General features: G+C 43.4%; 1 protein-coding gene across 2 annotated transcripts; it reads right to left on the reverse strand.

Annotated features, from left to right (window-relative positions):
* Positions 1 to 2,281: 2,281 nt before the first annotated feature.
* On the reverse strand, positions 2,282 to 23,591 carry Dpm1 (dolichyl-phosphate mannosyltransferase subunit 1, catalytic). Of its 2 annotated transcripts, XM_048349623.1 has the most exons (9): positions 23,402 to 23,589; positions 21,493 to 21,592; positions 14,519 to 14,552; positions 11,829 to 11,905; positions 11,487 to 11,512; positions 8,823 to 8,918; positions 5,525 to 5,593; positions 4,074 to 4,188; positions 2,282 to 2,569 (listed from the first exon to the last, which is right to left on the reverse strand). In XM_048349623.1, exons 1-9 carry the CDS (start codon positions 23,560 to 23,562, stop codon positions 2,465 to 2,467), a joined length of 783 nt encoding a protein of 260 aa, XP_048205580.1. In that variant the 5' UTR covers positions 23,563 to 23,589; the 3' UTR covers positions 2,282 to 2,464. The 2 variants fall into 2 exon arrangements, with proteins under 2 accessions (XP_048205580.1, XP_048205581.1); XM_048349624.1 differs by lacking the exon at positions 5,525 to 5,593 and having other exon boundaries at positions 23,402 to 23,591.
* Positions 23,592 to 23,622: the final 31 nt, after the last annotated feature.

Genomic DNA, 23,622 nt, shown 5'->3' on the forward strand with positions numbered 1-23,622 from the left:
AGTGCGCTCCCGGGCCCGAGAGCGCGGCGGGCGCCTTCCCCCGGCCGCAGCGCCCGCGGCGGAGGCAGCAGCGGCGGGCCGCAGCACGCCGGCACTCAGTCAGGTGGCCGCGCGGGGATCCCTGCGCGGGCCCAGCTGGGCCTGGACTACATCTGGCGAGCGAGCGGGGAGTGCGGGCCGCCCGCGGCTCCACGTGCTCGGCGCGCGCGCTCAGCTGGGCCGCCGCGGGAGGGGCGGGGACGCCGGCGGGCCCGGGGAGGTGCGAGGGCTTCGAGCCTGCCCGTCCGGGCCGGGCCTGGGGCGCCCTGGAGGCCTTAGGGACGGACCCGACGTGGCCAGCGGGGGCCTCGGCCACCGTCAGGTCCCAGCACCAGCCCAAGGCAGAAAAGCCGCGCGTGCCCGGGGCGGAGGGTCCGCCGAACCCTGTTCTTCACCGTGGGGTCTACGGCACGCTTGTGTACAACCTAAAGAGAACCTGACTGTGACACCAACTGCGGCTCGGATGGGAGATCTGGTTGGAAACTTTAGCCAACTTCCACCCCCACAGCACTCCACGAGCTGTGGCAGTTGTGACACAATGTATCTCCAACAGCAGTATGGGAATTTCAATGGAAACAAAATGGAACAAGGTGTTTCAAAGGCTGGAGTGGAGTTGGGGGCAAAGCACTGGGCTTAGAGGGTAAGGGTGGACCATCTACTCACTGCAGAAGACAGGCTAAGATGAAATAGACAAAGTTGCTTTCTAGTTTTCCATGGATATGCTTGGATTTTGAGCAGTGACAATACAAACACGGTGACAGGTCCCCTGAGTTCATCCTTGGCTTCATTTATGAAGCAAAAAGGGATTCTGGATTCAGATGTAGATGTTTAGAGATACACAGTGTTTAAGAAATCGCCAGATTTACTATGAAAAATGCATCAGAATACTCCAGACTTTTAAAAAAATGACTTCCAAGTGGTAAGATAATGTAGCGATTGTGGAAATAACAGAAAAGACTGGGTTCTTTGAGGTGACTGATTTCTGTTCCATGTAGCTGGACACTTGCAAAGCACTGGGCTAAAAGTAGACTCTCAACACCAAAACGAATTGAGAATACTATAATTCTATTACTCTAGTAATAGTATTTTACTAGTTTAAATTTAAGGTGACTTTACTAAGCACTGATGAATTTTCTGGATGCTCATAATGAGAGAAGTCACTTCCTTGAGAAAAGTTGGTCAGCAGGGCCAGCAGAACTGTTCTTGGTGAAAGGGAACTAGATTAATACTGGTCCTAGTATACTGTGTAGTCTGGGTTCACCATTGGGGAAGGAGGCTTCTTCAAAACGACACTAAACATCTTAGTTTTTTCCTGTTGTTGATGGACCTTGGACTTGAACTCAGAGGCCTGGGTGCTTTGCTCAAGGCTAGAGTTTCATTACTTCAGCCACAGTTCTGCTTTTTCTTTCCTGCCAAAGTTGGCTTCAGACCATGACCTCAGCCTCCTGAGTAGCTAGCACTATAGGCCTGAGACACTGGCATTTGGCTAGTTTTCATTTCAGAGTTGTCGCAGGGAGGGGGATAAAATCAGTTTCCTGGTATATCCAATGGTCAAGCATTGAATAAACACACTATTCACTAAATATCATTAGGTAACTTAAACCTGGATTTTTTTTTTTTTTTTGCTTTTAATCCACAAAGGAATCTGAACTAGATCTTATCCTTCATTTTAACTTCCAGAACATTTTTCTGGATGAATGAAAGAATCTTCCTATAAGATTCTCACTCCATTAGCAAAGGCTCAAGCCTTGTTGAAGGTTGTGAAATTTTAAAAATGTCTTGAGATAAAGCAAAGTAAAATCTGTTTTCTTACTGATTGAAGTTTTTGCTCAAAACAAAAAACTCAAGCATCTAAAAAGATCTATGTAACCAACTGCCTGCCAAGCAGCTCATGATTCACATATATTTAAATAGACAGTCAAGTAGTTGAATTCCTATAAAACCCTATTCTAAACTGCTCTAAATGTAGTTTTATCTGGCTTCACAAATTTGGTATATTTATAGGAAAGGACAGAGACCCCGTATTTCTTAATTATGCAGAAGGAACCACATGTATTTTGAAGATATAATCAATCTCTTTCCTAACACCTATCAGGTACAGAGATATTATAGTTTTGTAATGAGTACCACAGTCTTTACCAAAACTCTGTATCCACAAACTCTAATGAAAGCAACATTTTATGCCATGTGCATTTATTTATATTTTAATATAGCTAAATGTAAATAAAAATCAAGAACATCATTCATTAAACCAGTAACTTTTAATATGGAGTACAAAATGGGATTTTTTTTCTAGAGAAAAGATATGTACGTAATGTACCTTACCTTATGTTCATGCTGTAAGAGTACATTTTTAATCAGTAACCAGGCTTCTTGTACTTTTACATTGAAATGAACATGGTAAGAATAAATGAGTAACTTTCTTTCACGTAGTAGCAAAAAGAGTCAATAATCCTTTCAAGAAAGAGACTATTTCATTTCCTCCCAACTTGGATTCGCCATAAACTCGATCCACAAATGAGATTGGAACCTGGGTAAAAAATATAATCAAAGTCAGTCTTTACAACCATGAAGTGCAGCACTAATACAAGAGAAATAGGTCAATTCTTTAACTAGGTTCACAAAGCAACTGTCCATCCTTCCCTTTATCATCAAGAACAGGATTAGAATGCAGTCTACAACCATCTGCAAAGTATCAACCCTGCTTATTAGGCTGGGTTACTCAAATTGCAGGTTGCACTTCAAGGAACAAACATACTTTCAGAATGTAAAATGACCTTTCACTTCGTTTTTCAGTTTGTCCTGTTAGTAACTGCTGTTGCAGCATTTATAAGTGGCATTCTAGGTGGCAACTGCCTTATTGTAAATGAGTTGATAAGTGAGACTTCCCTAAGAGCTTACTAGCCAGCTCAAAATATAAGAAGCTGTGCAATCTCTTTTCCACTTGTCACAGGAAATGGCACATGGGATCCATGGATCCATGCAGTGGTGGTTGTGACAAGAGGAAAAGCATCCAAGAAACTCACCCTAACGCGTGCCAGAGGAAAGGTGCAGGGTGGAGGCGGCACTGGTAACTATGTAAAGGAAACACTGCACTTGGGCAGTGGTTCCCACCTACTCTGGAGGTGGAGAAAGTGAGGACTATGGTTTGAGGACTTACCAAACCAATAAGCCAATTACGGTGGCATGAGCCTGTAATCTCAGCTATGCAGGAAGCATAGGCAGGACTGCTAAAGCAAAAGGTGGGGGTGGGGAGGTTAACTCAAGTAGTATAGGGCCTTCCATGCACTCCTGAGGTCCTGAGTTCAACTACCCCCCACCACAAGTAGTGATAAGTGAGGTTGTATGGGGTACATTGTATGCATGAATGTATGTGTCACAATGAAATCTCCCTGTACAAGTATGCAAATAAGTCTTAAATAGAGTTTTAAAGGCACTTGAATTTTCACACTTGTTAGGAAACCAAGTGTTGAGGGTATTAGAATAAAGAGAGAGCAGAAAGTGACCTCAACAGACCAGATCAATTTTAACAGGAAGTTGAAGAGGGAAGCCACAGTGACCTGAGCAGAGTCAGGAGACACCAGGCTGGGCAAAGGTGGAGAGGTTAAAAGGGTCACGGGTGGGGGCAGGGCACCAGGTTAGAGGGGTCAAAGGGTGGGGGTAAAGGGTCACAGGTAGCTCAAGGGTTCAAAGAGTTTGGAGAGCTTAAGGTGCAGGTCTGGCTTGGGGAAACTTATTGTTTGAACAAGTCTCCTGCCCTGTCTCTCAGGTGCCTGTTAACTGAGAGGCTAGGGAGTAGGCTTATTGAGATTAAGATTCGGGGCTGGAGAATTTGGAAAGATTCCCTGGGGAAAGGTGGTCCATGGGCTGAGTTATGGGAACAAAGCAGAATCCCCTCACCAACAGTGCATGGAAACGGTGCCCCCGCGGAGGCCCACAGGCCAGCGCTGCAACATGGAGGTGGGGTCTGTCAGGTCTGTGCCGTCCCCTTCCTTTATAGGAGCACACACTCGCTACCTGCCCTGGCTTCTTACCTCCCCAATAGTGTAGTTCAACTGTCTGGCCCGAACAATCATCTCCATCTGGAACACGTAGCCTTTAGAAACACATTTTTCTATTAGTTTCTGTAGAACCTCTTTTCGGTATAATCTGTAAGAAACGAGAACATGTATGAAGGCTTGGATAAACACTGCATGATTGGTGACTGCAGGGCGCTCAGTGGGATTAAGTCTGAAACTCTCACTAGCCATTGGCTGGGAGAAAAGTTCTCACGGGTGATGCCCATGACTCATTTATCTCAAGCAAGTAGGAAGGGATTCTTAGTGTCTTCAAGAGAACTGTCATATTATTAGGACTCATTACAACAGTAATTCAATCATTTGATACAGTACTTTTACTGTTTATAAAGTTCCTTAGCATTTCCATGTAAACTGGAACAGGGAGAAACTGTTCTACTAAATGTTGGAACCCCAGAACTGACAGAGGATGATGAAGCAATAATGTATTCTTGGGGCCCAGAAGGGGATCAGTAGTAATGGTGGAGATGGTTTCCATGAAGACTCTTACAGAGGCAGGCACAGCCTAAGGCAGCCCCGGGTCCCTAGAGCGCAGAATTACAGAGGAAGGCAGAGGAGCTGGGAAGTGCTTGCTGGGCAAACCTGAATAGCAAGGAGCTCCTTTTTAAAAATTTATTTAAATCAGTGGGCAAGGAGGCAGCAATTCTTACCTTTATTTATTTACTTATGATAGCTAAGGTGGCAGTTTCTCTTTGAAGGACCCTCTGGGACCTACAATGCCTAAGGGTGTGACCTGGACCGCAGGCTTGTCTCCAGGCTTGGTTAGGAGCACACAGTACATTCCCATATAGAGAATAAGGTAAGTGAAAAGACTTCTCATGGGCATGAAAAGATTTTTAACTTTTCTGCAGACAATGCCCTAAGTATTTGTACAAGCTGCAGGAAGTTGCTATATGCTGTTCTTCATGCTGTTCCAGATGAGCAGTGGAGGCTAATGCTCAAGGGAATAAGCTCGGCACTTAAACGTTGTAGGAAAAGCATAACATTCCTTTGAGGAGATATTTAGGACTCACTAGCATCTAACAGGGAGTTTCAGTCCACCTTTTCTAGCATTCTAGAGCAAAAGCAGGATGGGATATCCGAAAAGCTTTTGTTGTTGTTGTTTTTGTTGGTCAAGGGGCCTGAACTCGGCCTTGGTGCTGTCCCTGAGCTTTTTGTTTTGATCAAGGCTAGTGCTCTAGCACCTTGTGCCACAGCCCCACTTCCAGTTTTCAGGACGCTAGTTGGAGCTAAGAGCCTCATTAACTTTCTAGCCTGGGCTGAAACTCTGATACTTAGAGCTCAGCCTCTTGAGTAGCTATGACTCACAGATGTGAGCCACCAAGGCCTGGTAAAAAGTATTTCTTTACAACAGCCACTGTAATTCAGGGACTTCAGATGGGAAGGAAGAGCAAGGACTTTCACTGTACCTGAAGCTGCCAGTTAAATCTGATGCTCCTGGTCTCAGCAAAACCTGAGTTAGAAAATTGGCTCCACGGCTGCCAAATAAAACAATCAGATTTTCTTTGTTAAATATAATTTAGAAACAAATCCAAGAACAGAGTGTGAAAATGCTACACGAATTCCACAAATGCTCAAGTAATTTCACAAAAATGTTAGTTCTCTAGAACAAAGGGATTTTTTCACTTAGTGAAATGAGATATGATACTCATTTTCCAGAGAAAAGCAATTTTCCTCTTTGGGAGTGCAATTTGCAAAAGAATAATACAGTAACTATCTTTCCAAGCTTTCCCTGATGAGAAGCACAGCCAAGAGAATCCATAGAGATGGGTTTGGTAGCCACCTTTGCAGAATTTCTGCTTGGGCTCCACCTTACTGAAGGAGGGCCAGTGGGAGAGAGCTCCGTATTATCAGGTGATCTCTGGAAATCCACCCATTGCCATTAGCACTGTAACAGAACACTAGACACAGGGTGGTTTAAACTGCAGATTTCTCCGTTTTAGAGACTAGAAAGCCCACAATTAAGTAACAGGAGAAAGGAGCAAGTTCTCTGCTCTCTGTTTAAGGACAGCGATCACAAGTGGGGGCCATGTTGTCTTCAGGGTACCTTTCAGGCCTATTTACCTCCCAGAGCCTATTGGGGAAGGTTTCTATTCACATAGGACTTCTGGTAAGACCAACTTTCAGTCTGTAACAACAGCTTTACAGTAACAGCTTCAAACACAACTGAGTATCAACAATCCATCAGCACTAGTGGCCAATAACTATTAAACATTTCAAAATGATGTCAAGTATCTAAAGGAAGTGATTTTTGTACGGCAGCCATTTGGAATGTTTACTCGTAGGAAAAAGCTTTCTTTCTGGGCAGCCTGAAAATAGTTTCTCTCCAAAGCCATGGCCTCACAGGCAAGGACCACCTTTATATAATCCACAAGGTTGGGAAACATGGCTGGGATGGTGGCTAAAGCACCACATCTCTCTTCGATGTATTTCTAATACCTGTAAGAGTATCTTGCCAGGTGCTAGGGACTCGCACTGTCAGCCTAAATGCTAGGGGCAGAAAAATTCCCTAGAATTCATCTCCAAAATAACCTGCAAAAAGCCACTCTGGAGGCATGGCCCAAGTGTAAGGCAGAGTTAGCAGTAAGGCCACAGCCAACGACGACAGCAAAAGGCACATCCAAGGGTGTTTGTACCACCTCATCTCCCGGAAGAGACCTTTAAGCTGCGCAGTGTCTATAACTGCCTATGTGCATATATTTACACTGCTAGGAAAAATAATGGTGTGTGTGTGTGTGTGTGTGTGTGTGTGTGTGTCTGTGTACTGGGGCTTGAACTCCAGGCCTGGGTGCTGTATGTTCCTTAGCTTTTTTTGCTCAAGGCCAGTGCTGTAATACTTAAGCCACAGCTCCACTTCAGGTTTTTATTTGGAGATAAGAGTCTCAGTTTCCTGCCTGGGGTGGTTTTGAACCGCTCAGACCTCAGCCTCCTGAGTAGCTAGGAATTACACCTGGCCATTTTTATTTTATTAAAAAAATCTTTTGTCGGTCTTGGGGCCTGAACTCAGGGCCTGAGCACTATCCCTGAGCTTTTGCTCAAGGCTAGCACTCTGTCACTTGAGCCACAGCACCACTCTGGCCTTTTCTGCTTATGTGGTACTGAGGAATTGAACCCAGGGCTTCATGCATGCTAGGTAAACACTCTACCACTAAGCCACATTCCCAGTCCCCATTTTTATTTTTCAAAACTTCATTTGAAGTGGAATCCTGCTAAATATCCCAGGCTGGCCTGAAACTCTTGATCCTCCTGCCTCCAAACTGCTGGGGTTTAGACACGTGCCACCTTGTCTAGCTTTAACTTGAAGTCTTTTGATTAAAATTTCTAAGTCACCCAGGCTTGGGTTTGAATAACAATTGTGGGCCATACTAATGAGACCTAAAGTTACCACGCGAGGGAGGGTGAGTAAAAGATTGGTTCCAGAACTCTTTGATACAGACCACTGTTAAGAGACTAATCTGGTCTTCCAACTTGGGTGGGTGGTCCCTGTGAACAGGGGAGCCAGTGAAGTGCTAATGCTTCCGTCTGTCCTTGAAGGTTTCCATTCCGATGTCTGCAGTGGTGGTAACGGGGGACTAACAAAAAGGCCGAGCCGGGTCTGAGTTTGGGGAGATTCCAATGTTGGCAGTAATGGAGCTATGAACTCAGGGCCTTAACCACACAAGCTATATAATACCTCCAGTCTTGATTCCAGTGTTTATTAGGATTAAAAGCCAGCCTTATTCAACCCTTTCATTTCACAGAAAATTAAGGCTATTCAGTCAATATTTTAAAAGACTACCCTAAGGTTCCATAATTAAGGTAGAACTGACATGAACTTCAGAGACTCTTCTATAGGAATGAAGTGGGTGATAAAAGACATTGATTATAGGAACAAAGCTCACCTTCCCAAAACCCTTGGAAGTAGGTGAGCTAGATTAAGTATGCCAATCCCTCCTGACGATGAGGGGGGATTCTCTGACCAAAATGCCCTTCTCCCAGTGTGAGTGACATGGCCAGCATTCAAGGGGCTGGTGCCTTTGTGTGCTCAGACACTGCTCTAGCTAGGCTGCCCTGCAGGAAGCTGGCCCCAGGCGACAACAACATGAACGGAGGTGACCCTCGGGCTCTTGGGAGGCTGTGTGACACGAGGCCCCGGTGACCCGGTGAAGATGCCACCAGCAAACCCACAGAATCGCAACAAGTGGTTCTATCGCTCAACCAGGATGGTTCCTTAGCAACAGGGAGGCAGCAGGTCTTATTTCCAATTTGAGATTAGGGAAGTAAACTTTAGAATGGTAAAATATACAAAGTAACAACTAAATGACAAACTTCTAACTCAGGCTTGGCTTGACTCCAATTCCCCTTTACTCTATGCTTCTCAATGTAAGTCTCATTTGATAAAAATATTGATATACTGGTGGAAATTTTAAATTTTGTACAAAATTATTGAAGAATGGTTTACTTCAAAAAGCTGAATGTCTAGTAGAATACTGGCAGAACCAGACCATTTAAACCAAAGGTTCAAAGGTTTGTGTTGACAAATATCTAAAATAAAATATTTGGAACCAAGATTTTACCCCCCCCCACCACAGTATTATTATTATAGGTAAGAAACTACCTGGAGAGTTTCAACCTACAGTTACGAGCCAATCCTACAATCCAAAGGAATATGACTGCTGAATTCAAACCCCACTACACTAACAAAAATTGTAGCACCTGTGTATGTACCTGATTATTTTTCTTTTCAAATCCCAGCCATATACACCTCCATTTCCCCTGTATCGAGTTCCAGAGACAATATCAAAATCACCTTCCTTTTGCTTTCTGTAAGAAAAAAAAAATGTCAATTAGAAAAAGTTTTCGAGTTTCAACAGGTATCTGCATAAGCTACACAAAGAGAACCATGAGGAAACGGAGAAAAGACACAATGCAAAGGAAATAGGACTTACGTACGTTTAATGCAGGGCTTTCAAAACTGTTTTCTATTACTCATTTTTAAATAACCACATGAAACCATCTTGCCCTACAGGGTATTAGTAGAATTACACATTTTCCCCAATCCCTCCTTCATGCTGTTCCTGCCCCTTTAAGGGAAGCACAGTTGAAAATGATCACATGACTCCTGAAAATAAACAAAGGACCCCTTGTCTCTGAGGATGCATTTACAAAGGTAGACCAAAAATGCACTTTGTGACTTGGCTTCCCTCAGTTAACAATCATAGCATAGATAGACTCATGGACATCCTACAAATCATGAGATCACCTTTGCTTTTAAAAATAGAGCCACACATCTTGTATAATTGAATGGTTTAGATTTTGTCTTACTTCTTCCATTTTTAAGAAAACTTAGAAAAAAAATTGCTGGCTGACAAGAAAAATGTTTCAGGAAAAAAAAATTTTCCTTCAAAGAGCAACAAAGTTTAGACTAAATACAAAATTGTGGTTGTTTTCATGGTAAGCTCCCTTCCCCCAACACAACTTTTCCAAAATGGTTCTACAACTCACACTTCCCTCAGCACTACCCGGGTGTGTTCTTCTTAATACCTTCTCCAATACTAGACATTACTGTTCTGAAGTTTTATTTTTATTTATTTTGCCAGTCCAGGGGCTTGAACTCAGGGCCTGGGCTCTGTCCCTGAGCCTCTGAACACAAGGCTAGCGCTCTACCACTTGAACCACAGCGCCACTTCCGGCCTTTTCTGTTTATGTGATACTAAGGAATCAAACCCAGAACTTCATATATGCTAGGCAAGCACTCTACCACTAAGCCACATTCCCAGCCCTTAAAAGTCTTATTCTTGACCAAGTACTGGGTGATAACTATTTGAATTTGTATTTCCCTGGTTGCACATAAGGAAATTATGTTTGCTAGCTACTCAAATTTCTTCTATCCAGTTGGCTTGTATCTCTTCTCACCTGGTCCTTAATGGGCTACAGAAGCACCTGAGTACTAGAGATACAGAGAGGTGACGGCGCCCTGAAGCAGAGGCCAAAGCATGAACAGCAGTTGGCTTCAATTATGGAACAGGGCAGGCATGTTTCAGGCAATGAGCTCTGAGAGAACTGAGAAACAACGTATGCCTGCCTACACTGGAGGCTTGGAAAGCAAAGGGCAGGGTCACAATGCCAGGCCAAAGGGAGCCAGGGGACAGCTGCAGAGGCTTGGGGGGACAAAGGCGTTTGGACTTTTTCCTAAGTATGACAGAGAGCTCTTGACAGGATCTCACCGTTTTCCTATCACTTAGCTTACACTCACAATCGTTTCCAACTCTCATTGACACAGGTTCTCTTGGGATTCCTAGGAATTTAACTGTTAGCACCTAGAAACGAGTAGAATTGCATCTCCTTTTCCACTATCTCCTGACATTCATAGCTTACTGCACTACTTGAATCTCCATCTTGAACAGCAGCTGGCTTACCCATCTATGAATTTACTAGAAATGATTCAGTATTTTCTCATTTGGCACAATGTTTGTATTACGACTAGGTCTTCTTGGTCATGCTCTATTGGGACTCGGGGCCTGAGCACTGTCCCTGAGCTTCTTTTTGCTCAGGGACAGCACTCTACCTTTTGAGTCACACAGTACTACTTGTGACTTTTTCTGTTTATGTAGTATTGAGGAATCGAACCCAGGGCTTCATGCATGCCAGGCAAGCACTCTACTGCAAAGCCACATTGCCAGCTCTCTGTTTCTTTTCTTGAATTTTGTTTTTGCCAGTCCTGGGGCTTGAGTGAAGTCAAGGCCTGGGCTCTGTCCTTGAGCTTCTTTGCTCAAGGCTAACACTCTACCACTTGAGCCACAATGCTACTTCCAGCCTTTTCTGTGTATGTGGTTCTGAGGAATCGAATCCAGGGCCTCAAGCATGCTAGGTAAGCATTCTACCGCTAAGCCACATTCCCAGCCCTTATGCTCTATTTCTATGCTATAGTTTTTTAGTAGCAAAGCTTAGCAAATAAAGTGTCTTTTAGATCTTAGGGGTAATTACAGTGCTTTCTTTGTAATGTGATGAATTATCTAGGGTTCCTGGTGAGAACCAATTTGTTATTGTTGGAATCAACCCTATCTGCCCAGGATGTTTTACTCTAATGACCGAAGGCTTAATTGAGCCAAGAGAAAATTCACCTTCTCTGCAGTCTAGAAGAGTGTAGATAGTACTGGTTGAATACCCTCTGGACTTCTAAAACACCATTTTGTGGTACCCAAATAAGTTTTTCTTTTTTCGATAGGAAAGTTAAAGCATATACTTTTTTCTTTTTCTTTTTTTTTGGCGCCCGAACAGGGACAGCACATACATTTTTTATTAGAGCTAAAAATAACATTAAGTCCAAAACCGACAATAAGATCAATCGTTTTGACCATAAGTCTTTCAAATACTGGAATCAGTACTTACCTAATAAATTCAGGAATAAATTTTGGCTGAAATTTAGAAAAAACAAACAGCAAGTTTAGTATAAAATAAGCTAGAACTTTTTTTTTTTTGCCAGTTCTGGGGCTTGAGGCTCAGGGCCTGAGCACTGTCCCTGGCTTCTTTTTGCTCAAGGCCAGCACTCTGCCACTTGAGCCACAGCGCCACTTCTGGCCTTTTCTGTTTATGTGGTGCTGAGGAATCGAACTCAAGGCTTCATGCATGCAAGGCAAGCACTCTGCTGCTAAGCCATATTCCCAGCCCCAAGCTAGGGCTCTTGACAACAGCTCCTAGAGAAGCATGCTCCTGGAGAAGCGTGCCACTTACATGGTGTGAGAGGTCAGCATCCATAATAATCACAAAGTTTCCTGTGGCATGCTTCATCCCATGAATGTACGCAGTTCCTAAAAACAAAGTATTCACACATGACCAACACTACCAGAAATGCTTAGGCAGATGTGCAACCAAAGAAGAAATTGTTTGGTACCCAAAAAGCAAACGTAGTCCTCTCTACAAAGAAAGCTAATAAACTGGTAACTTTCCATCTTTGGTACCTGAGCTCATGTGCACTGCGAGTATAAGGAGGCAGCAGGCCTAAGCAGAGGGCATGGCTCAAGTGATAGAGTGAGTGCCTAGCAAGTGCAAGGCTAGGTCAATCCCCAGTAATTCACAAGGATAATAAACTTTAAAAAGGGAAGTTGGCCATGCTTTCAGATATCAATTTAAAAAAATCCTACCTCCATTCCAGGTTAATAAAGAAATGGTACCAAAGTCTCAGATTATAGAAAATGATCATATTCTCATCATTAAAAAAAAAAACAAAAAAAACAACTTTGGGGGCTGGGGATATAGCCTAGTGGCAAGAGTGCCTGCCTCGGATACATGAGGTCCTAGGTTCGATTCCCCAGCACCACATATACAGAAAACAGCCAGAAGCGGCGCTGTGGCTCAAGTGGCAGAGTGCTAGCCTTGAGCAGGAAGAAGCCAGGGACAGTGCTCAGGCCCTGAGTCCAAGGCCCAGGACTGGCCAAAAAAAAACAACAAAAAAAAACCCTTTGTGTGCCCTCCCAAGGCATGAAAGAATCAGACTTCTTCTGAGAACTCCCGATCTACATAGCAGGTTTCCACTTGTGATCGCCACTGTCTATTTCAAAAGGAAACGTTTCTCCTCCCTCCTCCCCCTCCCCCTCCCCCTCCCCCTCCTGCTTCTTCCCTCTTCTATTAATCCTGACACGTCTAGGAATGGTCACTGATTACTTGTCTTTGCCAATGATTTCTGAACTTCTACCGCTGCGGCTGATCCGATATCCACCTACCTCTCAATCCCACTATCTCATCTCACCGGCATGTTCATCCCAGGTCCTGCTTCTGTCTCACTCCTGCCACCTCTAGCTAACAAGTCCCTCTGCTTCCGCTCTTCCCAACATCCCAAATCTGCTTTCACAAAAGCTGCCCACTAAAGACCTTCTCTCAGCCAGGGACTCTGGACCCCTATTGGAGTGTAGGGCCGATGGCACGGCTGTCAGTTACTTATCAGGTGAATGTGTGGAGCAAGACTTGGGAATTCTTGCCTTCTCTAGCCAACTATCACAATTAGGAGAATAATTTCTCATGTTCCACAGCTCCATAGCACAGTAAGACCCGCTGACAATACCTAAGTATTTCAAAGGTTTTGAATGTTTTCAATATATACAACCGTTATGTCTAAAGTGATACACCGACTACCCCATCTGATCATTATATATTACATACAAACTGTATTGTACTCCATAAATATGTACAATGATTGCTTCCTAATTAAAAAATGAAGCATGCATTTTTGAAAACCGTAACAAGTTTCTTATCGGGAAGACTAAGCTCTTGTAACAACTTGGCTAAGAAGTGACTATCCAAGCTCACACCTGTCATCCTAGCTACTCAGGAGGCTGAGATCTGAGGATCACAGTTCAAAGCCAGCCTGGGCAAGAAGTCTGTTGAGATTCTTATTTCCAATTAACCACCAGAAAACCAGAAGTGGCACTGTGGCTAAAAGTGGTAGCGCACCAGCCTTGAGCTGAAGAGCTCAAGGACAGTGCCCAGGCCCAGAGTTCAAGCCCCATGACCAGAAAGAAAAAAAACAAAAAAAGAAAGAGAAGGAAAGAGAAAAAAAAATAGAAAAAGCAGTGACTGTCCAGTGTTTGAGAGTATCACTGTCTGGCTGACAGTGACTGACAGTTTCAACGGCTGTTTCCAGATCACTTCCATCTCAAAGGACCCTCTGCATTCAGATTCTCAGGACATTCGTGATGCCAGGGTCTTCAGGAGAGTATCTTTCAATTCTTAAGATCTAGGCTTTCTCCATACTTTCCAAAATTTTCAGTAAAAACATTCCAGTTCTTAGGCTGGGTGTGGTGGTTTACATCTGTAATCCCAGCCACACCAAAGGCATCAGTCCTGTAAGATCTTAACTAAAAACCTATAGAGCAAAAAGAGAGCTGTGGTAGTGTTTGCCTAGCATGATGAGGCCATGAATTCTACTCCTAGGCCACAAAAGAAGCATACCAGTTCTCAATATAACAAATTATGACCAACAACAGAAATAAAGGCATTCAGATTTTTATCTCAAAATTGACTGAGATACTCTAGATGTAGGCAAAGAGCTGGAAAAAGCTTTCTTTTTTAGAAATAAAAAAACCATCTTTTAAATGTATAAAGTCTTGTCTCCTCCACTGTGGATCCATTATCTTTGTAGGGTGGCGGCACCTCTAGCCCTTTCTCATCTCATAGCACTCCACGGTTCACCCTGGCTTCTCAACACTTCCTTCACTGGTCTAATTAGAGTCACTGTATTAAACTCCCTCTACTGAAAACACTTAAAGAGTAGTTTGTTTTCCTAACTGGGTATACATGCCACCCAAGTGAAGTTGAATGTCATTAAGAACATTAAAAACCATCATAGAAGGTTGTGTTTGGCTCTGTTCCAAACTTGGAAACGATGTAATGGGAAATTTTACTAAGGATATAGGTATTTTACTTACCTAGTCCCAACTTTTTCTCTCGTGGTCTTAAAAGCTGTAGGAATAAGAAACTATTTTAAGACAAGTAAATAAAAATCTAACTTTTAAATTTTATTTTACTTTTCTAATAGAAACATAGCTATACTTAGTAGATCTTAATAGAATATGATTAACCCTTTTTTGTCAAAGTAAAAAAAAAAAGGGTTTGGTAACAAATCAACAGTTTATTCAGCTTTGGAGAAAAATCAATATTTTTAAACCACCACCCGACAGGCAAAATCTTAGCATTTGTTTTCTGGTGACACTATTCTTTTATTTAAACAATATTATCTTTATATCTAGTGCTTGCTCTATCTGATTCTTTCCTGTAAAAAATCTGAGGCTTTCACTCCTTATCCTATGCCCTTCTTCCTGAGTGTCTGTCTAGTAGCTGTGTTTACTTTCCTCACCGCTCGCTCTTCCTCCATGAACTCGGATTGCCTCTATACTTCCACATCTCATTCTCTACTGGTCCAGTAATAAGCGATATTCTTCAAAGGTGACTACATTTTCTTTCTTTTTTTTTGGCCAGTCCTGGGGCTTGGACTCAGGGCCTGAGCACTGTCCCTGGCTTCTTTTTGCTCAAGGCTAGCACTCTGCCACTTGAGCCACAGCACCCCTTCTGGCCATTTTCTGTATATGTGGTGCTGGAGAATTGAACCCAGGGCCTCATGTATACGAAGCAAGCACTCTTGCCACTAGGCCATATCCCCAGCCCTCTTTTTTTTTTTTTTTTCAGCTTGTAAATTACTTTCTGTTTCCTATGTGGCCCTTCACTTTACTGCTCAGTTTGTGCCTCTGGCTGGATCATAACAGATGCTGTCCTCTTTTGCACTGGCCTTGGGTGAGCAGGTTGCTTCAGATAGCAAATCTCTAAACAAAGCATTTTCATTTCAGGTCAAACAGGATCAAATAATTAAAAACAAACAAACAAAACTACATGCAATCTACTGAAAGCCTTGGGGAGAAACAAGATGAACAAGGTACGTTTCTGTAAAGAAGAGCTTGTGGGGAGAAAAAAAAATAGGTAAATAGTTATCTACAACTACAAGTCAAAGAACAAACCAGACAAGCTATGTCACATCAAAGCCAGGATGTATTTGTGACTGACAGTTACTGACAAAATACTGACTCCCACCTGGTATCTGCTGCTATCTGGTGATTTTCTACAACCCTGTTCCAGCTAGACAATCTTTCTTTTTAGGGCTGGGAATATGGCTTAGTGGTAGAGAGCTTGCCTAACATGCATGAAGCACTGGGCTCAATTCCTCAGTACCACAGAAACAGAAAAAGCCAGAAGCACAGTGCTAGCCTTGAGCAAAAGAAGCTCAGGGACAGTCCCCAGGTCTAGAGTTCAAGCCCCAGGGCTAGCCAAAGGTGGAGTGCGGGAAAGGACAGGGAGGAAGAGAAAGAAGACCCTTCCCAGAACAAATTAAAAAATAAAAAACTCTGAGAAGTAAAACAATTAAAAAATCTTTCTTTTAAAAACATCTTTATACTTATAATTTTCAGTGTCCAAACGTTTAGATGGAGTATAGGACATTATTACAGCGATTTGAGAAAAGTGTGGGACTCTAGAAACAGAACATCTCCAGAGCACCCTCACAAGTACTAGTGACACTGGAGGACTACATTTGTGTTTAAAAAGAAACACTAGGCCGGGCGCTGGTAGGTCATTTTTGTAATCCTAGCTACTCAGGAGTCAGAGATCTGAGGATCTTAATTTGAAGCCAGCCCAACTAATCACAGAAAAAGCTGGAAGTGGTGCTATGGCTAAGTGGTAGAGTGCTAGCCTTGAGCAAGAGGAGTCCAAAGATAAGCTCAGGCCCAGAGTTCAAGCCCCAGGACTGAAAAAAAAAAAAAAAAAAAAAAGGAAGTAACAGCACTGTACTACCTAGTTCCACAGATAATTCCTACCAAACTACTGGCCTACATATCCTCCAGGGGAGACTGTGATGCAGATTATGAGGTGTCCATCAAAGGCAACTTCTGTTTTACTGCAGACATACAATTTACAAGAAGGTAAGTACTGCCAGGCACGGGTGGCTCACGCCTGTAATTCTAGCTCCTGGGGAGGCTGAGATCTGAGGATCACAGTTCAAAGCTAGTAAGAAACTCCATGAGACTCTTATCTCCAATTAACCACCAGAAAACCAGAAGTGGCGCTGTGGTTCAAGTGGTAGAGCGCTACACTTGAGCTGCAGAGCTCATGGACATGGCCCAGGCCCAGAGTTCAAGCCCTATGACCAGCCCCCCCCCCCAAAAAAAAGAATGTGTAAGTACTTATTCCTTTGTGCATTTAAGTCTGAATTTTTCTATTTAATGTGTTTTCCTCCAGGCCCTAATAATACCTATCACATGCCCTGGCCCGTTTAGTGGACCCCTCTGTGAGGCAGGGCCAGATGACATGTAGGCACCGGGACTCCGGACCCATAGAGAGGCACAACAGAGCCACCTCTCTTATGTTCTGCATGAGGAAAAATCAGTGAGCTCAGAAGTCCTTGAAACTTGTGTATATACTCTTGTAGCTATATTTACTCATAAATGTTTCATGTAATACTATCATATGATTGACTAAAAGCTTATTTTGTAAGAAGTTACCATAGAAGTTGTTGAAAAACATCATTAGTAGAAAATATTCCAAGCTGCAATTGTTTAAAAGTGTAACTACATATGGAATTTTATGTATTTTATTTTACCCTCCACTACAACAAAGGTATAGATAAATATTTCTGAGGGTTGAAATTGCTGTCAGATGAAACTTGGGGGGGGGAACCTGTTGACTTATTCTAATCTCATCGGTATTAAAACACTGGAGTTAAAAAGAAGAAAATGAAAGAAGACAAAGAAGAAAATGAGTCAGGCGACAGCAAAAAGCATGTGGGGTGTGTGTCTCAAGTGGCAGAGAGCCAGTGAAGCAAGACTGAGTTCAAGCCCTGGAACGGGCAAAAAAAACAAAACAAAACAAAACCCCAAGAAAGGCCACTGTGGCTAAATACTGTGTCTCATTACTAGAATCCCAATTACTTGAGGACAGGTCAGTAGCTTAGGACTTGTTATCCCAGCTCTGCAGGAAGCACAGGAAGGAAGGTCACGGTCCAGGCTTGGCTGTATCTGAAAACCTGCTATGGCAGGGGGCAGAGAAAGATGCAGGTTGGGGGGGGGGGGCGGCATGGGCAGGAGGGGGCTGGGCTAAAAAGAAAGTAGGTAGCTTGCAATGCGTATAAGTGGAACAATGAAACCTGTTGCAATTGTTTTAGGAAGGGGGATGGGAGAAAGAGAGTAATGGGAGGGTTAAGACTGTCTAGAATACTTTGTCTACATGAGTAGGAAAGTCACAATAACCCCCTCCCCCAACTAATGTATGCTAATAAGGTAAAAAAAAAAAGCCCAACTGCTCTCTTTTCCTTCTTTTGAGACTTTAGTGAAACTCAATTTTGTTTTTTATGTGTACTCACATTTTGAAGTTTTTATTTCATGAATGCTCTGTTTTTTGGTGTGGGTACTGATCTTGATAAGAAAATACTAGTAAGAAATAATGCTGAAATATAAGACTGTAAGATGAGAATCTCGTGTATGGAATGGTGGCTAGTTACAGTTACTACTATCCTATGACATACTTAAAATTTACAAACACGTTTTTTGGTGGTACTGAAGTTTGAACACAAAGCTTCACGTTCGCTAGACAGGCACTCACTCTTACACTTCGGGTGCCAACCCAGAGTGATAACACATTGTCAGTGCCCACACCAGTCAGTCAAGCACACATGCATGCATACACAAGGGTAACCATGAGATGCTGGATGTGTACAGTACCTGCCCAAGGTAACCACTTCACCATGTACACGTGTATCATCACGCTGAACACTATAAATGACAAAATAGAGTAGCTTTACCTGATCTCACACTGGAGGACAGAGCAAGCTGGATCAAGCCAACGAGAGCAGTCAACACAGGCTGAATCCAGATCTCTGGTCTCTAAGGTCTGTTATCAGTATAGACTAAGTATCCCTCATATTTCTATGGTCCCACTACACTATTAGTGTTGATTGAGTTGGGTGTATAGCTCAAGTCATAGAGCTCCATCCTGGAAAATCAAGGCTGATTTCAAATCCCAGTACCAAAAACCAATACCAAAAATAAAAGTGGCTCTTCTTAGTTAACTATTTATAATCTTAGAAAATAATCTAATCTCTGGCCTCAGTTTCCTCAGCTAGAGTTAAGAGGGTTTTTGGGGGACAGTCCTGGGGCTTGAACTCATGGCCTACGCACTGACCCTGAGCTTCTTTGTGCTCAAAGCTAGAGCCCTACCACTTGAGCCACAGTACCACTTCTGGCTTTTTCTGAGTGGTTTATTGGAGATCAGAGTGTCATGGACTTTCCTACCTTGCCTGGCTTCAAACCAGGAACCACAATCCTCAGATCTCAGTCTCCTGAGTAGCTAAGGTGAGCCATTGGTGCCCAGTGAGGTAGTTTTTGTTGTTGTTTTATTTTGAGGCACATACCAGGCTGGTCTTGAACTCCCAATTTCTCCTATTTCAGTTTACTGGGATTACAAGTATGTACTATCAAGCCTAGAAAGTCTTAATGTAGTCCTGGCTTTTCTCTGAAGCACTCATTTTGGCTAGTTTGGCTGACAAAGTTATCTGTGTGTGCTAGGTACTTTATTTGAGGAATTCCAAGCTGCTCTCAGTCATTTTTCTCTGCCACAACTAAATGTACATATTCACTTAAATGCAAGTAAGCACCATTCCTGGCATAATTTTTAAGTCATTTTTCTACTCTGTGATTTTTTCTTTTTGAGGGGCAGTGTCCTAAGGGGGGACAAAGTCTCCCAATGTTGACCATTTGATCTTCAACTCCTGGGTCCAGTCATTCTTTTTGTTTCAGTCTCCAAAGTAGCTGGAACTGCAGGTATGAATCACTGTGCCCCACTCTACTTTTAAGTGATTTACAGGTCAAAATGAATACATAGAGATTTTTATCTAGCACCAGAAGGAAATTATAACAGCGAATGCTATTTCTTTTCTTATTTTTGGTCTTCTGGGCTGACAGGAGATATGGGAACTTTGAAGCTGATGCTGTTTTACAGTTTGAAAGGTTGGTTTAGTAGGCATTCCCTAAAATCAATCAGTCAATCAATCATACCCCAAGGCTGTACTATTATGTTAAAGTACTAAAACTCCATGGTGATGGCCAGATTAATCAGTAGCTAAACTATTTTATACATAATGGGAAGTAGCACTGGCAGATGGCTTTTGAAAGAAAAACATGAACATAGCACTAAGTCACTAGCAAGCTGACTTAAAAAAATTGTTTCTTTACTTCCATGTTCTGTGCATTAGATTTCCAAAGATGACTGACATAGGACAGACTCATTTGTGAGACGGACAGAAAGAATCTACAGTAGAGGTGAACTGAGATTAAACATTTGGTAAACTTTTCCCTACAACTCACCTGGGCCTCTACTCAACAATGGTTGTAGACATTATTTCTATTATCGAGATTAATCAAGAATATGGTTTTTATGATGTCCTATCATCATTTCTTGAAAGCCAAGTATCAGTATTTCTTTCTGAAGCAGTGGTTCTGTCGGAGAGGAGAGAACTTTGTCCACAAGTGGACATGGACCACAAACATCCTCCAGATGCACTTTTGGTGGCCAAGTGAGAAGGAGGTTGCTATGAGCACCTCAGAGGCAGAGCAAAGAGATGGTAGTGAACATCCTACTTTGCACAGGACAGAACCCCAAAGCAAGCAGTAATCTACTCCAAACATCAATCGTGCTGAAACTGAGATACTGGCTTATAGTAAATGATAAATATAAATCTCATACCTGGAAAATGAAATGCAGTCTAAATATTAATTATATGCTTTTGGGTCACAGAAATGATCCAAAGTAGAACTTACAAATAAATATACAGAAATGCCTACAAATCCAAACTAGTAATAAATACAAATTACGAAGCTACTGTAAAACAAGCTTGGCATTTATTCAAACTACTCTTATGAAGTATAGGCTTCAAGGGACAGTGGAAAAATCTAAAACTTACAGCTTAAGAAAATCTCTTCTTATGGAAGTGTTCTGCAAGATACAATTTAAAATGCCAACGGGGCTGGGAATGTGGCGTAGCGGTAGAGTGCTTGCCTAGCATGCACGAAGCCCTCCCTGGGTTCCATTCCTCAGCACCACACTAACAGAAAAAGCCAGAAGTAGCGCTGTGGCCCAAGTGGTAGCCTTGAGCAGAAGCAGCTCAGGGACAGCGCCCAGGCCCCAGGATTAGCACAAAAAATAAAAAAAATAAAATGCCAACAGCTCTAAAGTCATTCAGGTTTCACGAGGACACAGTCTTCTTTCCCAACTACAAGATCCTGGCTATGGACAGTATACTGAAAGTACAAGAGTAAGAGAGAAAAGAAATATATAACACACAAGAACTGTAATTCTATTCTGTCACAGTCCTCAGGAATGCCATACTTTAATTTTGCCATTCAAGAAAATGTACCTACAGAATCAGTCATAAAAATCAGAGGGCATCCGAAGCTCCGCTCCCTCTTTTGCTTTAAAATCACCACCACTCTGATACACTGGATATGGAAAGACTTAAGCACAATCAAAAACGGTTTAAATCCCAAGGACATAAAAGATACCTGTCATCTGTTCAGTTTTTGGCAAACATCACTTTAAGGAATTGTCTTTTTTTTTTTTGGGCCAGTCCTGGGGCTTGAACTCAGGGTCTGAGCACTGTCCCTGGCTTCTTTTTGCTCAAGGCTAGCACTCTGCCACTTGAGCATCATTTCTGGCTTTCTCTATGTGGTGCTGAGGAAGCGAACCCAGGGCTTCATGTATATGAGGCAAGCATTCTACCACTAGGCCATATTCCCAGCCCCAAGGCATTGTCTTGTCCCAATACAAATATTACTCCTATGACAGGAAAGTGTTCATTGCAACTTACAATTCTGTCTGACCCGTAGATCTTTTCCAACTGTTCAGCAACATCCCTTGTTCCATCTGGACTTCCATCATCTATGATTATAATCTCATAGTTGATTCCACTAAAATAAATAAATAGACTTGCATTAATATTTGTAGACAGTGTCTTAAATTTCAAAATAAGTCTGTTTTTTTTTTTTTTTGCCAGTCCTGGGCCTTGAACTCAGAGCCTGAGCACTGTCCCTGGCTTCTTTTAGCTTAAGGCTAGCACTCTACAGGGCTACTTCTGTTTTTTTCTCTATATGTGCTGCTGAGGAATCGGAACCCAGAGCTTCACATATATGAGACAAGCACTCTACCACTAGGCTATATTCCTAGCCCCAAAATAAGTTTTTAATTTCTCATCAGTCTAAGTGGAAACTGACTGCCTGTAAGATGTACACATGGACACCTTCATGTCTCCTCCACTTTAAGACAAGAAAAATGAAAGAAAAGGAGGCAACAACAGTTTCCTCTTTATCTCGTTTTAAGATATCTTGCAAGGAAATCAACCAGAAAACATTCCATTGTTAAAGGCTTAGAAAAAGTTAAAATCCCTCAAAACCAGTCTATTCTTCAAATATACAATGACTTCCACTTACCACAGTACATTAACTTCCATAATAATACATCCCTCAACATGAAAGGTGTTACTCCTAGTAGAATGACTGAAGTTGGCTTCGTAAACAAAACCGAGAAACACTACATCCCTCTCCACTTCAGCTACACCTCCCTAACACTGTAAAATCAGAATAAAAACCAGGAGCAAGACAGGATACGGTTTGGGGCTGGAAGTGGAGCTGTAGCTCAAGTAGTAGAATGCTCACCTTGAGCAAAAAGGCTCAGGAACAGAGCTCAGGCCCTGAGTTCAAGCTCCAGGACTGACGCACAAACAACAACCACCCCGTCGTTTTCGCGCAGTTACTTAACATACAATAAAAACAAATGGCTTTCACCAATTAATGAATGTTTCCACAGCAGTTTCAACTAGTTTGCATCCGTGTTTGCAGCAACACGGAATAATGAAAAACTAGCTACCTGTCAAGTACTTTTCTAAGCGTTGGAAAGTAGGGAAAAGCTATCCACACGTTCTCATTTGTAAAACAAAAGCCACAGTGGAAAACAACACCACCACAACCCTCCAAATAGCCTGTGTTCACTGACAAGCTCGCGCTAAATAACGTAGCCAGACGGAATATCCCTTAACTTCCAAGGTCATCTGTTATGTTTGCATACACTGAAGTGAAAAGAAACCCAACCCTTCAAAAGATTTCACAGCACGATCTCATTTGTCCAACCGTAAGCCATGTTTATTTTGCACTGGCATCATGATTTTCTAGTTACTTTGATATTTTGTAACTGCGTAGCAATTCTACATCCAAGCATCAACATTTCCGGTCCTAGCTACCACACTAAACCCCCGGCAGGGATAAGCGACGATCCCCGGCCCTCTCGTCTCCGGAGGGGTTAGCCGAGCACCAGGGCAGGAACCCCAGGCTTACATAAGCACCGGGGGAGGAGGGAGCAGCGCACGCTCAGACTCCTGGCTTCGGCGGTGGGTCGTGACGGCCTAGAGCCGGGAGCGGCCGCGCTCCCAGCCTCGCCGCCCATTACAATGGGGGCAGCGCTTCGGAGACACAGGCGGGGGAGGCATGATGATAAATGGATGCCTCCCGGAGCCCAGGGGGGCAGGAAAGAGCCCGGCAAGACCCGCTCCTGCTGTCCTGGAGGGGCGTCCTCGTCCTGCGAAGGCCGGAGGGGGTCGGGCAGGGTAGGACAGGGGCCGGAGCAGGGCCAGCAGGGCTCGGCTGCCTCGCGCGGCCAACGGCCGAGACCGGGCCGGGGAAAGCCAGCGGAGCTCACCGCTCGGGCAGGGCGGCCGGGGGCGCTACCTCTCGGAGAAGCTCTTCACCAGCAGCCACACGATGAGCGGCAGGTTCTCGCGCTCGTTGTAGGTGGGGAGAAGCACCGAGTACTTGTCCCGTCCGCGGGAGCGGCCTCCGGGCTCCCGCCGAGACCCGGGGCGACCGCGACCGACCCCCGCGGAGGCCATGGCGGAACTGCGCGCGACGCCGGAGGCGGAACTACGTCATCGGCCCGGGACCGTACCAAG

The sequence above is a fragment of the Perognathus longimembris genome, chromosome 6 (genome assembly GCF_023159225.1).
Source record: "Perognathus longimembris pacificus isolate PPM17 chromosome 6, ASM2315922v1, whole genome shotgun sequence".
Lineage (NCBI taxonomy): Eukaryota > Metazoa > Chordata > Mammalia > Rodentia > Heteromyidae > Perognathus > Perognathus longimembris.